This window comes from Chiloscyllium punctatum, chromosome 38, assembly GCF_047496795.1.
Source record: "Chiloscyllium punctatum isolate Juve2018m chromosome 38, sChiPun1.3, whole genome shotgun sequence".
Classification (NCBI taxonomy): domain Eukaryota; kingdom Metazoa; phylum Chordata; class Chondrichthyes; order Orectolobiformes; family Hemiscylliidae; genus Chiloscyllium; species Chiloscyllium punctatum.
In genome coordinates, this window is record NC_092776.1 from 49,216,033 (window position 1) to 49,230,651 (window position 14,619).

Genomic DNA, 14,619 nt, shown 5'->3' on the forward strand with positions numbered 1-14,619 from the left:
CTGGAAAAGCGCAGCAGGTCAGGCAGCATCCAAGGAACAGGAGAATCGACGTTTCAGGATTCTCCTGCTCCTTGGATGCTGCCTGACCTGCTGCGCTTTTCCAGCAACACATTTTCAGTCCATGAAGATCTGACACAGAAATGTTATCATGAGATAATGTTACCAACTTCCATGGCTTTTACAAGCTGCTCACATGATTGAAAGGGCATCAAAGCAAAGGGTAGTTTTGTGAAACATTTATTGGAAACAGAGTTGGAAATGAAGTAAACATTATTAATTATTCATATCACACTTATTGAGTACATTCTGAAAGATTGTCATTACTGATGAAAGATCGAGATGGATGTTTTTCACCATCTCTGATGGTAACTGGACCAAGAGAAATTATAATCCAATGAAACATACTATGGCTTCACAATATTCCTTGTTTTAAAACTCAACAATTACACAAACAAACGGATAGTTTTCCCATGATTCTGTCGTGCCAATTTATTTTTAGGTTTTATTAGTCAGCAATTTTCCCCGATAACAGTTTTTTTTGAAGTGAATGATTGATAATTTTCTTTAAAGAACATTTCAATATCTGAGAGAAAATGTTATATTCTGTACAAACATTGATATTTTGACGACTGGTACAAAAATAGGTTCTAAACGCTCCCAGGCGCATGTTTTAATACTGTTATCACTGTCTGTGGCTTTGGCATCTTCCTGAATACCTTACAAAATTCAAATATAATGTCAATGCCTTTTTTTGGCACAATACAATAAAGCATAGGTTTGTTCCATTTTAAACTAAAGACTCAGCCGAAAATTGGAGAAAGGGAATCATTAAAATGGTTGCTAAACACTGAACAAAACCTCAACTTCACATGCTACTGTACTTGGTTATTGGAATATAGCAGCTGTAGGTTAGAACTTCTTTTCAAACATCCCTACTCACATCACCTGTAAGATATGGTTTGTTTTATATTTGGTCATGGAAATATTAGGAATAATATCCTGTTATGCAGGGGCCGTCTACTAGGCTATGGTAGGGATTCATATTTGGGACAAGGCAACCCCAATAATATGTTGAAATTAAGTAAACATGAACATTATCATTAAATGCAGATGATGCAAAATGGATGCTTTTTAGTAATGCACACCTAAAGTAGCTGCACACACCTCACGTGAACACTTTAATAGTCCTCTAATAACTGAGTATCCTGTATGGCACAAATATGAATTACTATGTAAACATGAAGGCCAAATTATACCTGAGAAATATAAAAATATTAAAGGGCTATATAGCTTTCTTACTTTTGTCTTAAAAGTTCTCTTAACTTAAGATACATCCTTAATGTATGTATATATATTCATATATATAGATAGATAGATATCTTTGTGTACAAGCTGATTAGACTTGCAACCTAATTACATTCTAGCTTTTATTCAAATTGTCTACACGGTTATTGGAATCATACCATTAGGAATAATCACATTCTATTAATCTGTATCTATATTTGACTATTCATTTTAATCATCGTTCCCATTGTTGCTCTTAATGTATGTTAGCAGGGCTGCGCATCATTGTCCAAGTCTTCTCAGAAAGCTCCGTAAGTGTCACCACGCGTTGGCACTGCGAATGTGGGATAACCTTCGTACGTGGCATATGTGGCTAAGTCCTGGCCAAGGGCAACCGCTTGTTTCAGTTGTGTCGCTGCCACAGTGGCTGCTGCTCCTGCTAATGTGTAGCCTGTAGCATAACATGGGAATGGGAGATCAGTGGATGAAGCCAAGTACGAGACAGGCATAGACAGAGGTCTGCCTGAAAGAAGATGCAAAGCAAACATTACCCTGGGTGCTCGGTTACAAGTTGGAGATAGTAAATGAAATTTTCGGTGCAGTGAAGATTTTCTTTTTGAATTATTGTTGGCTTTTGACTTAGTGAACTAAGAACTGATCACACTATTACATAACAAAACCTGACTTTCCAGCATTTCTGATCCAATTGTTAATAATCAGCTCTGTGGCCAGGTGTGGAGGGACTTGCCAAGTACATGCAGGCAGCAATGAACTTTGCACTTCTCTGCTGCACATTAGTCAAAACGTCATGGGTCAGTGATTTTCTTGACAAGATCTCTCAGCAAACTGAGTTCCCTTCTGCCAGCAGGTACTCTGAAAGCGTAATTTATGTCAAAGTGCTCTTCTCAGGTTTGCTCATTGCAAAATGCTATATTTACAGAGATCCGATTCTTACTGCTCACTGGAAACATGTTTGTCCTATCTTTGTGAGACAGATTGACAGCAGTCACCCAGGGTAAGTGCTTGTCACACCTTTTGCAAATTGCTTCTATATTTCATTCAGGCCAGCTCCCCTTTCTTTAAGCATCAAATTCAATCGTTGGGCATGTGCGCTTTTGAATGTAATTGTTAATTGCAACCTGTTATTTTCTAGGTCTTGGAGATAATTGCTGAGCATGTGCAATCCCGACTGGGAGCTCTTGAGATACATGGAAGCCCTTGAATCCAGGCCGAATGCCTCACAACAGCTCGTATTTTCAAAGTAGAGTACAATGTCCCCATTTAATAATAACCTACAAGTCAAGTTTATCTAACTATTGCCAGTCTCATTTTTCAATTGGGAAAAATGTTCCTTTTGACAAGTTCGAAGAGCTTGTAAATGTAAACACAAAAGCAAAATACAATGGATGCTAGAAATTCAATGTAAAAACGGCATGTATTGGAAATACTCAATACATCAGACTGCATGCATAAACAGCTAAACAGAGTTAAAAATGACCTACCATTGACCTGAAACATTAACACTGCTTTCCTCTCTCGACGGATGCTCTCACTGTTTCTGGCATTTTGTGTTTGAAAATACTAACCTTGTACTTCATTTTTTTTTCCTCTGAATCACTCTCTTCTGTTATTCTAGACAGACATTACCCAATCTGAAACAAGCCAAGCACATCTCCTCATAATACATTCAAATTAGCGTTGAATTTGATTGCAAACACCTCTGGTTCCTGCTGGACTCCGTATTTTTCAGCAGAGACATCATACAGTGTTATCAGAATAATGCTGCAGGTAGTTACATAGTCCCAGGTTATTAGTAATATTGTTCCAACTGCCATAGGACTCCTGGGAGAGATAAACAACCTCAAGCAGATACTCTGCCAATATTTAAGATACCTGATGAAGGGCTTATCCCCGAAATGTCGATTCTCCTGCTCCTGACCTGCTGTGCTTTTCCAGCACCACACTCTCGACTCTGATCTCCAACATCTACAGACCTCACTGTCTCCTAATCGATTTCAACATTACTGCGAAGCCCCTTCCAAGGATGCCTACCTTGAGGAAGTTCTCCTCCTCTCTCTACAAAGATCTCAGTGAGAAGTTCTCTCAATGCACCCCCAAGTCCTCACTCCCGATAAAGGGTGTAAGCCCAACTTCGATTCTCCTGCTCCTCGGATGCTGCCTGACCTGCTGTGCTTTTCCAGCAACACACTCTCGACCCCAATAGTTAAGTACGTTTGGATAGGAGAACAAAAGTAAATATGCTGAAAGGAGCTAAGCTAAGGATGATTACAATTGATTCAGCTTTCAGGGAGTTTAGTTAAACTGAATTTGTAAATATGACGTATCTCTACTTATAAATGTCTTTTTCACCTCACCCCCTATATGCAGTTGCATCTGCCTGCTCTCTTCATAAGGCAGCTGCAGTAAGTTCATGAACACAAACCTTGCTGCCAGGAACAGTTCATTTCTTTTTTAGGAACTTGTTGTAGTCCCAATGTTTCATTTAATCTTGATGTGTAATGTACACTATTAAAGGACTTTCTCAGGCTCTTGGCTTAAATATATGGAGTCCAGAGGTATATGCAATTAAGTTCAATGTATTAAGAACAACTACGCTTGGTCTGGTTCAGGATGGGTAATGTCAGTCTATTTTAAAAAGTGGCAGCATGCTTGCATTTTATTTTCATTCCTTAAACCACATTTTCTCCATACTGATTAGCTGCTGATCATCGGAACGGAAATTGTAACAGCACTTCAAAAGCCGTACTGAACATTTCCAGTGGCTATCAGGCTCCATATGAGGAACAGCCTGTAGAGGTTTCTGGTGCGTGAGTACCCAGGTTCCTCAGCTGTCCAGACTCTGTTCAGATGTGCTGTCAACACCTTCGGGGCAAGGGACTTGAACACAGAGCTTCTGGGCCAAAGGTAGGCTCATAACCCTTGTTCCTCAAGATAACATAAAATCCTGCCAATTTCATCAGTATTTCCACTTGTTTATCCAATCAAGCCACTGAAGTACATTGGCAGCAGGAGGATTCAAACTCCTACCACCTGAGAAACTGGAGCCTTAACTAAGTGCTTTAGCTTGCTCAGCCACGTTACCTCTGTTAGATTTTAAACTGAGATTAATGAAGGTTTGCTTAAGGTCTGAGATAATAACAAAGTGATTATTTTAATTTAACTTTTCCAATTCAAGACAGTGTTTTCATGTATTTAGTGTTGGATCAACTTACAAGGAACACAATATGATGAAGTATAAAAGTAGGGAAGATATACTGCAGCTGTGGAGGGTATTGGTGAAACTGCAATCAAAGTGCAGTTTTGCTCTCCTTACATAAGGAGGGACATACTTATGAATTGGGGGTAGTTCGGAGAACATTGATTCCTAGCTGAGAGGTTCATCATGAGCAAAGATTGAGCAGGTTGGCTCTATACTCAGTTTAGAAAAATGAGAGCTGATCTTATTGAAGCATATAAGATTCGGGGAGAGTTTTGTAGGGGAATCGGAAGGGCACACAGTTTCAAAATAATGTCCCTCCCATTTTAAATGGAGGTGAGAGGTAATTTCTTCTCTGAAAGTCATCAGGTCTTGGAATTTTCTCCCTCCGTAAAGTACTTGAGGTTGGCTCATTGAATATAGTCAATGTTGGGTGAGATAGATTTTTTATTTACAGAGATATGGCATAGGGCGACAGAGGGACCAGGCAGGAAGCTGAAGGTAAGACTGTGACCATCAGCCAAGATGATAATAAATAAGATATTTGTGGACCTGTTTGGCTCATTCTTGCTCCATTTCTTATAGATTTGGGCCAGTAAATATCCTTCGCAGTTAAGGCATGGCGTGACGTACAGGGAAATTGCTCTTTCTCCATTTCAGAACTCAAGAGACAACATGGTTCTACTCCCTAAACTTGAAACCTTTCGTCTTTATGAACACAAGACATATTATCCTCAGGACATCAAAATGGAGTTGTAAATGACACATGAATAAAATGGTTCTTCTCACATTGCTCCAATTTGCAATAGTTGCTGTCAGTATAGACCTTCACATACCTGTGAAAGCTGCAGCTGCGGGAGGCTCCGTACCTTCGCTCTGAAGACCTAGGATCTGAAGGACATGCTCTGCTGCATAACTTTTTGCTTCTTCCACAGATGTACACAGTTTGGGTGGCGTGAATGGTTGGCTGCAAGAAAGAAAATATTCTGCTCACTTCTTAGTATGATCATCCAATACGATCCATTACAGCAAGTTGACTGAGAAAATAAGTAGAGTCATAGAGATGTACGGCATAGAAACACACCCCTCGGCCCACCTCATCCATCCCAACCAGGTCCTCAACTGAACTAGAAGAAAGTGAGGACTGCAGATGCTGGAGATCAGAGTCAAAAAGTGTGGTGCCGGAAAAGCATAGCATGTCAGGCAGCATCCAAGGAGCAGGGGAGTTGATGTTTCGAGCATAAGCCCTTTGAGCATAAACTGAACTAGTCCCATTTGCCAGCATTTATAGAATCATAGAATCCTTACAGTGTGGAAACTTACACATCCCTGAACAATATGTGAAATTTAGCATAGCCAATTCACCTAACCTTGGTCCACATCTCTCTATTCATGTACCCATCCAGATCCTTTTTAAATGTTGTAGTTGTACCAGCCTCCACCACTTCCTCTGGCAGCTCATTCTATGCATGCCCCACCCTCTGTTTCACCTTCAATCCCTTTTCAATCTTCCTCCTCTCACCTTAAACCTTTGCCCTTCAGTTTGTTTAACAATCGGGTTTTGTTGATAGAGTTTACAGATAACCTTGTTATCAATGCTTGGCTGGGCTTCAAAACTCACAAATGGATTAGATAATCAGGGGTCTGTTTTCACAGGCTGAAATCGAACGTGTCCTTTGGTTGATTTTTCTATTCTCTTTTAGAACTGCTGTTGTTCAATGCCTATATATTTATTTGGAAGAGATTAAAAAGTATAAAATGAGGTAAAGTCTTTGTTATTGATACTATAATTGCTCTGATTGGGTCTGTTACAGGGTTGTGAGAGTGGCAGTTCTTTTCAAAGCACACGTTTGAGTGAGTGTTATTTTTTAAGTACATTTCAAGACTTGCCATTATCGTTACATGGTTCTGTGGTTCTGTGGTGCACGCTGGGTGAGTGAGCTTAGAGGATGAAGATGGAGAATAAAATGCACAAGACATGGGGTTATTGGGACAAATCAATAATGGAGATGGGGACGTCTGGTCAGTGAGGGCTGAGGGCTACAGGGTCTAACAGCCTTTGATACAACTGGAATATAGTCCTGGAGAAATGAGGTGAGCCATCTAGCCAGTCTGTCTCTGCACTTGTCTTTCTGCATAGCAATATCCAAACAGGATTCAGGATTGATGGAGCCAAATTGATCCCAACTCTGCCTTCCCAGATGGAAACAGGATCCATTTTCGTGGAGATGGATCTGCCAAGTTAGGAAGTATCCCAATTCGAGCTTCTGCCTTAATGATGAAAATCTAATTCCATGTCTTTTTATCCTAATACCCCCCAATCTATTCATAACTCTTTGTCTCCTCTACTGGACTGCTGAGATAACTCTGAGCTCAGTCTTAGGATGAATGATAGGAGATTTTGTATTTTCTTAGTTGTTGGACTGAATGTTGCAGGGGATTCTTTGCAAACATTCAAAGCCTTCAGGTGACTAATTGGCCATGTGTGGGTAAAATGTATAATTTTGTGATTCTCCACATGTACTTAATAGTTCAAAACATTCTTGTGTTTGACACGAGAGTGCATTAATTACCAAGGCCATCAGCAAATTTTGTAAAAACCAAAAGAACTGCGGATGCTGTGAATTAGAATCAAAAACAGAATTTGCAGGAAAAGTTCCAGGGTCACTGGAAACGTTAACTCTGATTTTTCTCCACAGATGCTGCCAAAGCTGTTGAGCTTTTCCAGCAATTTCTGCTTTTGTGTAGCAAGTCAGTATCACTGTGAAGCAGACCGGGAGAATAGATCAGGATGAGAAAAGCAGCGACAAAAGGTATAAAATGGTGGCAAAGAGCACCTTTGACCTGCATCTACCTCCCAGAGCTGAATAGTGATGTCACAGAAAAACAGATAGTTGTTAGGTATTTCTTCAATGTCTTCTTAATTGGCGAAATAACTTAAATAGAGAGATATTACCACATCTGAAGAGTAAAGTTAGGAAGTTCACTTTTAGCATCCAAATTAATTAATTAAATACATTTGAAATATTTTGACAGTCAATGAGTTGCAGCTGTAGTATGTGGGAGCTGCTGGACAATGGTGTGATCCACTGTGACCATATTGGCAGCAAGTGCTGGCTGCCTGAGTGAGAAGTTGGCTAAGATTTGAGCTGGAGTCGAGTTGTAAACACTGTGATACATCGGGGGGAGGGGTTACCTGGATACTCAGTTTTAGGAGACAGTCATATCCCTTACATTAATTCCTTCAGATTTGCTCCATGGGTCAGCAGTGTATGACTTCAAGTGAAGTAGGTATTGGGATCCAGAATTTAGCTTAAGTAGGACCAGGAAAGAAGTGCTGCTGAGAGATTGAGTAGCTCAGGACTGAATTAAATAGCAGAATAATAAACGTGATCACTTGTGGATTACGACCTGAGCCACATGCAAATTGATGTAATGTAAAAGAGATCATAGAGGTAAATGCATGGCTCAAAGCTCGATGTGGGAGTAATGGCTTCCAGTTTATGGAGCACTCACGCCAGTACTGGTGAGGAAGAGCACTATTCCATGAGGACGAGCTTTATTTGAACCTGCTGAATTATGTCACGAGGTTAGTAGATTGGGCTTTAAACTAATTAGTGAGTAACAGGGGATGGTTTAATTGAAGGGAAGTTTAAAACATCAGGAGTAATGAGATAGCAGAGATGTAGGGTAGTGATAGGAAGGAGCAGAAGAGTGCAGCAGAATTTACAATGAGAGTAAGTAATAATGGTTAACAAGTCAAAATTTAAAGCTATTTGAATGCACAAAGCATTTGTAACAAGAAAGATTGAATTGATGGCACAAATAGAGACAAATTAATATGACTTCATTGCTAATATGGAGACATGGTTGCAGGGTAACTGAGATCTCAATAGTAAAGGGTATGCAATATTCCAGAAGAAGAGGCAAAAAGGACAAGGAGGTGTGGTAGCTTTGTTAATAAAGTATGGTATCCGTGCATTGGTGAGTAGTGATATTGGTATGATGGATTGTGATGTCTAATCAGTTTGGGTGGAAATAAGGAATAGCAAGGGAAAGAAGTCATGGGTGGGACTCATCTATAGATCCCTAAAGAGTTGCCTCACTGCAGGATAAAGTATAAATCAGGAAGTAATGAAAACTGTGAGAAGGGCATGACAACTCTCTTCGGTCATTTTAATCTCTATATTAACTGGATGAACAAGAAGGGCAAATGTGATATGGAAGGCAAATTTGTAGAGCATATCAGGGATTGTTTCTTAGAGCAGCATCCTGCAGAACCTGCTACAAAACAGGCTATTTTCGATCCAGTAATGATGTAGTGAGAATTAATAAGAGATCTAATAGTTAGGAATCCTCTAAGAAGGTAGTGATCTGGTAGAATTTTGAATTCAATTTGAGGGAGAGCAATTTGGATCTCAAACTAATGTTCTGAGATTAACTAAGGTCAATGTGGGGTTACGGGAATAGGTTCCTGGGGTGGGTTGCTCTGCAGACGGTTGGCGCACTCGATGGGCCGAATGGCCTCTTTCTGCACTGTGGGGATTCTATGATTCAATTACAGAAGTATGAAGGAAGAGTTGCCTAAAGCAGGGCTGGGGAAATAGACTGAGGGAAGGGTCGGGAGATAAGCAGCAGCAGACAATTAAGCACCGCTCAACAACATCATCTCTGGTCCAAAAGAAGGGCTCAATGAGAAGGCCATGAAGGTGAGCATCCAATCAAAAACTAAGGCACACACAGCAGCAAAATCTAATGATTCACCAGAGAACTGGGTATTACTTTTAGAACCAGCAACAGATGACTAAAAAGCTAATAAAAAGTGAGAATGTTAATTTTGAAAATTGGTGACAAATGTAAAAACAATAGTTTTTACAGGTATATAGAAAGTGATTAGCTTAAGTGACTGTGGGACTCTGGGGTGGGTGCTTGATTGGCTGAACAGCCTATCCTGGTTCTTTTTTTTTTAAATATGCTTTTGATTTTTTTTCCCCTCTCCTAACAAGGATTCGAGACAGGAACCTCATTTCTCTGGCATGACCGTTCTCAAGGAACAGGAAAGTTAGAAGAATGTCAATTGGAACCTCTTTAACACAGTATCCAAAGCATCTTTCAGTCTATTGATTTGGGGGAGCTTCTCTTGTATCTATCGCTTTCTGGAAGTGATGCAGAAACTCTCCTAATGCAGATCCATCCAGTTCCCTCATCCACCTTCCAGGAATGTCTTGGTTTGTCTACTTTATCAGCTTGTTGCACTGACTACAAATTCTGTGGAGTCCACATGTTATTATAATTCACTAACTTCAACTGAGAGAGAATGTTTCCTACTAAAGTACATGATGGACAGAGAAAACTTCAAATATATCAAGTATTTTTCACTGACACTGTCTTTGTCATTAAATGCCACAAGAAATAAATCAATGTGTTTCTTTCACCACAGATCTAAATCTCACTATATCATAAATTCTCTTCATAAATCCTCTTTTGTTTTATTTATAAGTCTAACTGTAAAATCACCAACTTTTAAGAATTCTGAAGACAAGAAGCTTCTGTTTACTGGAGCCTTTCATTTCAGAATATTAGCTTCCTGTGATGACTTCTTAAAGATCTGATAGTTGTTAAATACTGTTTTTTTTTGTTTTCCAGAGTTCAGACCACAATCTTGAACAATATCTAGCCTTTTCCCTGCCTTGCTTTGCTGCACAGAGATACAATAGTAGATAAACATCTTCTTGCTTGTGAACAGAATCAATAGGAAGCATTTTGTGAGCCCCTTGATATTCAACAGTGTCACCATCAGGGTGATACGCCATTATCAGCATCCTAGGGGTTATCAGTGACCAGAAACTCAACTGGACTCATGCCATAAACACACTAGCTACGAAAGCATGTCAGAAGCTCAGTATACTGTGGCAAGTAACACACCTCCTGACTCTCCAAAGCCTGTTCACTATCTACAAGGCACAAGTCAGAGTGTGATGGAATACTCCCACTTATCTGGATGAGTGTAGCCCCAACAACACTCAAGAAACTTGACACCATCCAGGACAAAAAAGTCCACTTGATTGGCTTTACACTCACAAGCATCTACTCCCTCCACCACCAATGCTCAGTAGCAACAGTGTGTACTATCTACAAGATGCAGAAATTCACTAAAGATCCTGAGACAGCACCTTCCAAACCCATGATCACTTCCATCTAGAAGGAGAACAGCAGCAGATATATGGGAACACCGCCCCCTACAAGTTCCATTCCAATTCACTCACCATCCTGACTTGGAAATATATCACCACTCCTTCATTATCGCTAGGTCAACATCCTGGAGTTCTCTCCCTAATGGGATTGTAGCTGGACTCCACAAGCAGGTGGAGGCAGCTCACTACCACCTTCTCAAGGACAACTAGTGATGGGGAATAAATGCTGGCCAGCCAGCAACACCCACATCCCACAAAAAGCTTGTTATACACTTAAAGACTATAATTTCCATATTACATTTATTCATGTAGCTGTAGTACTGGTTAGAAACTTTCTGTAGAAAATGAAATTACTTTAATAGATTTAAGTTATAGTACTGATCTCTCTGTTTCTCACATATTAATCCAGATATCTATTAGGTTAGGAAAGCAGAAAGGGAACATCTGCTAATCTGTTAGTTTGAAATTGGTGCATTACCTCAAGTGCTATTTTAAAGTGCCTGTTGATTGTGGATTAATGGAAATGACTTGAGAAAATTCAAAGCAGCTTCTAAGCGATGCTTGAAAATTCATAAAGGATGAAAATACTAAAATTAAATCTTCCTTCTGCATCATTTCTTCTACTGAGTTATTCCTTTAAAAATGATTAAGTTTTACCTTGCACTCCCAGCTTTTATGTGAAGGTGGCAGCAGTGAAGCTACAGTGTTGGGAGCTGAGGACTTAATTGTGTTTGTTCTGTTAAGTGTTTTATGCAAGCTGTCGCTAGTTTTGAAAGTTTTAAAAATGATTTGACTTGAATACCAAAGAATATTTGTCAGCACGTTTGTCAGGAACAGCTGTTCTGTCGTGCCCACATGTAAAAACAATGAAATAAATAATACACTGTGTAAAACGATCTTCAATTTAACTGCATCAAGAAAGAACATTTCAATTCAGATTGAAATCATTGTACCTCATGCACAATACAAAACACAGACACAGAGTGCTGGAGAAACTCAGCAGGTCTGGCAGCATCTGTGGAGAGAGAAAGAGAGGTAAAATTTTTTGAGTCTTGTATGACTTCTTCAGAACAATATTCAGGACATGTTTATTTTAAGGAAAAAGCATCTTGTTATTTAAGGAACAGCTAAGGGAACATTCTATTCATATGATCAGAAGTATACGTTGGGATTTACCACAGCAGCACTGAATCCACTTCCACAGAAAATGGAATCTGTGAGTGGGTTTTACAGTCATCAGATTTTTAGGGTCACACTTTTTGCCACCTTGAAGATAGCTGTATCACCTCTAAGTGGCCAATCAGAGAGTAGCTAGCTTGGCAGACTCAGTAGTGCCTCCGGTGGCCATTAATAGAACCGCAGACATTCCCTGACCTGGAGTTGCTATGGAGGCTGGAGAAGCATGTTAATGTGGCGGTACAGTGGTGGTCATGCTCAGCAGGAGCAGTCAGTCAGGCTCCAAGTAAGGGAGGGATTGTGGGCTGTGAATGGAAGGTTGCGAGAGGGAGGTGTGTTGATCAAACAGCGATCAAACCGGGGGGGGGGGGTGGGGAAGCTTTCTGGGAGCTCTGTCAAACCACCAGGATGTACCTGACTGCCTCAATATGTAACTTGGGGATACCCAGTAGCAATAAAATTCCAGTGGTAGTGGATGCAGGCCCTAAATGGCCATATATTGTCCACTAGTATCATCAATGGGCTTAAGGGCAGGTGGGTTGCCCAGTACCTATCTTGCCAGTGGTAAAATTCCAATGGGGGTGGATGGGTGATGGGCATGGTACACATTTCTATCTAACATACTTCTGTGCTCCGTGCTGAGCAACAAGCTCTTTTATTTGGATGGGAGTGGTGCCAAGTAGGGGTGTTACTGAAGTGTAGAGTTCTAGTCGTAAATTTTGAATCGTCCAATTGACTTCCTGGAGAACTTGCAAATGGCATCCAGCACTGCCCTGGAGTTACACTGCCTGCAATATGGAGCTATATGAAAATTAGTACTTGAAGCCCTAGCAACCATGGCATCAGCTATGACTTAGGGGCTAACTCCTCATCCATGAATTGAAAGGCTGTGAGTTTAAATCCCACGGCAGAGAATAAGAGCACACTATCTAGACTGAAACACTGGACCATCAGAGATACCAACTGTAATGTGAAAGATCCCATTGCACTGTTGTGTAATGAACAGGGGAACCTCCCAGTGCCCTGGCCAATACTTATCCCTCAACCAGTGTCAGATTATCCTGCTATTATGCTCTTACTGTTAAAAACCCATGAAGCGTTTTCCCCACTTTACAATACAGTTACATTCAGATCCCCCCAATTATATCAACTCACTTGCTTTTTAGCTGAAATGTAAGCTGTAAAAATATATTGCAAAATTAAATGCTATTACGTACATGTTTGCATACTGATTAGCAAGAGCAGGAATAGTGATCTTATATACAAAGAGTTGTCGCTGGTCAGGTCCAATTGCTGAGTGAAGTTGGTAAACAGGCTGTCCCCAGCTGTTTTTTTGGCAAATATCTTCTAAGACCTGCATTAAGACACAATTTATTTTGTCTCCTTGTTAGTTTCACTAAACAACATTGGCAACGTTTGGAAACCTTTTGGATGAATTCATTGATGTTCATACCTGAGATGGGTGCTTTATTCCTTGTGGTTTCAGGGTCACTGGGTTGGTTGGAGTGAGCTCCATTCCAGGCAAGAGGTCGTAAAGTTTCTCCTCTTGCCTTCTGTCTGCCTTCACGTGGTAACCTGCATAACCACGCCCAACACCCGTATAAGCCAAATAACCTCGTCCTCCTAGCCCTCTAACTCCTGCAGCCCCTACAGGTACATTCATGTAAATTTCTAGGAATGCAAGAAGGCATCAAACTGAATCACCAGAAATCAATTTGATTCTCGTTTTTAAATGAAAAGGCTAAACCTCAATCATCAAGCTTGTTGAAAGATGATAGTAATGACTAAAGAAATGGATACCGCAAACTTTGGTGAATCATGTGGTGATATGAAACTTAACAAGGCATGGCATTGGTAAAAACATCTTGCTTGATTGTAGTCCATGGAAGAGGATCTAAGATGAACTTATCAACCGTACCTTGCAAATTAATGAACAAAAAGTGTTGGGGAAAAGATCCCGGGGCATGTTTTTTATGCCTCAGGAGGAATTTTTGGCACATAGACTCTGTGCAAGAAATATTGCCGATTCATTTCTGTTGAGCTCATCTTTTAAAATATTCCTTATGTTTGAGGTTGAGCATTATTTTAAACATGCATGGATTAAAACTGATTCTGTTTTGTTATTTCTGTATTGAATACAAAATGCTTAGTGGCCAAACATTTCAATTCAAAATAAGAGACCTTTTGATTGAATTTGTAACCCTTCATGGAGATCTGATTTTAATTTTTAAGTTATGAATAAGGAAATCAAACAGCTATAATTATTGATTGAAAACCATCTGAACCCCAAGTTTGACATGCTTTGAACATTTAACCACAGAACCTTTCCTTTAACAATACAGTCATTTGTCAAGCTGGTTCCTTAGGAAGACACTACAATTATTTTAGCAGAATGTACTAAGATACGTAACAAGGATATAAGCTTTTTTTGACTAAAAGGCATGGCGTGTAAAAGCTATGTTGATTGTCCAAATGGCAAATTGTTCCACTCTCTATTGTTTTGGTGATGTGCAAATAATTCAAACTATATTGTTGCAAGTCAGGATCACATTCATGTGATCTTTTACTTTTAAAGCAAGATTGGTAAGTTTGCACAGCAAAGGTAAATAGCTGTAAAAATTAAAATGCTTCAAGCAATTTTACTGCAACAACTGAGCCTTTTGCAGACACCACTCACTCACGTCCCTTTGCATCATTGTCCTTTCTAACACAGAAGTACATCCCATAATTGAAATATGACAGAAGAAA

The 14,619-nt window shown here is 39.9% G+C and overlaps 1 protein-coding gene across 8 annotated transcripts in view; it reads right to left on the reverse strand.

Annotated features, from left to right (window-relative positions):
• Nucleotides 1-221: 221 nt before the first annotated feature.
• The window catches only part of a1cf (apobec1 complementation factor), a 40,044-nt gene continuing 25,646 nt past the window's right edge, over nucleotides 222-14,619 (reverse strand). For 2 of the 8 annotated variants that reach the window (XM_072557862.1, XM_072557860.1), the window contains exons 9-12: nucleotides 13,325-13,518; nucleotides 13,089-13,225; nucleotides 5,338-5,468; nucleotides 222-1,735 (exon numbers count right to left, since the gene is read on the reverse strand). In XM_072557862.1, coding sequence (XP_072413963.1) covers nucleotides 1,584-1,735; nucleotides 5,338-5,468; nucleotides 13,089-13,225; nucleotides 13,325-13,518 — 614 coding nt within the window. In that variant the 3' untranslated portion in view covers nucleotides 222-1,583. Of the gene's footprint in view, nucleotides 1,808-5,337; nucleotides 5,469-13,088; nucleotides 13,226-13,324; nucleotides 13,543-14,619 lie in introns of all 8 variants that reach the window. The other 6 variants (XM_072557859.1, XM_072557858.1, XM_072557856.1 and 3 more) reach the window with 4 other exon arrangements.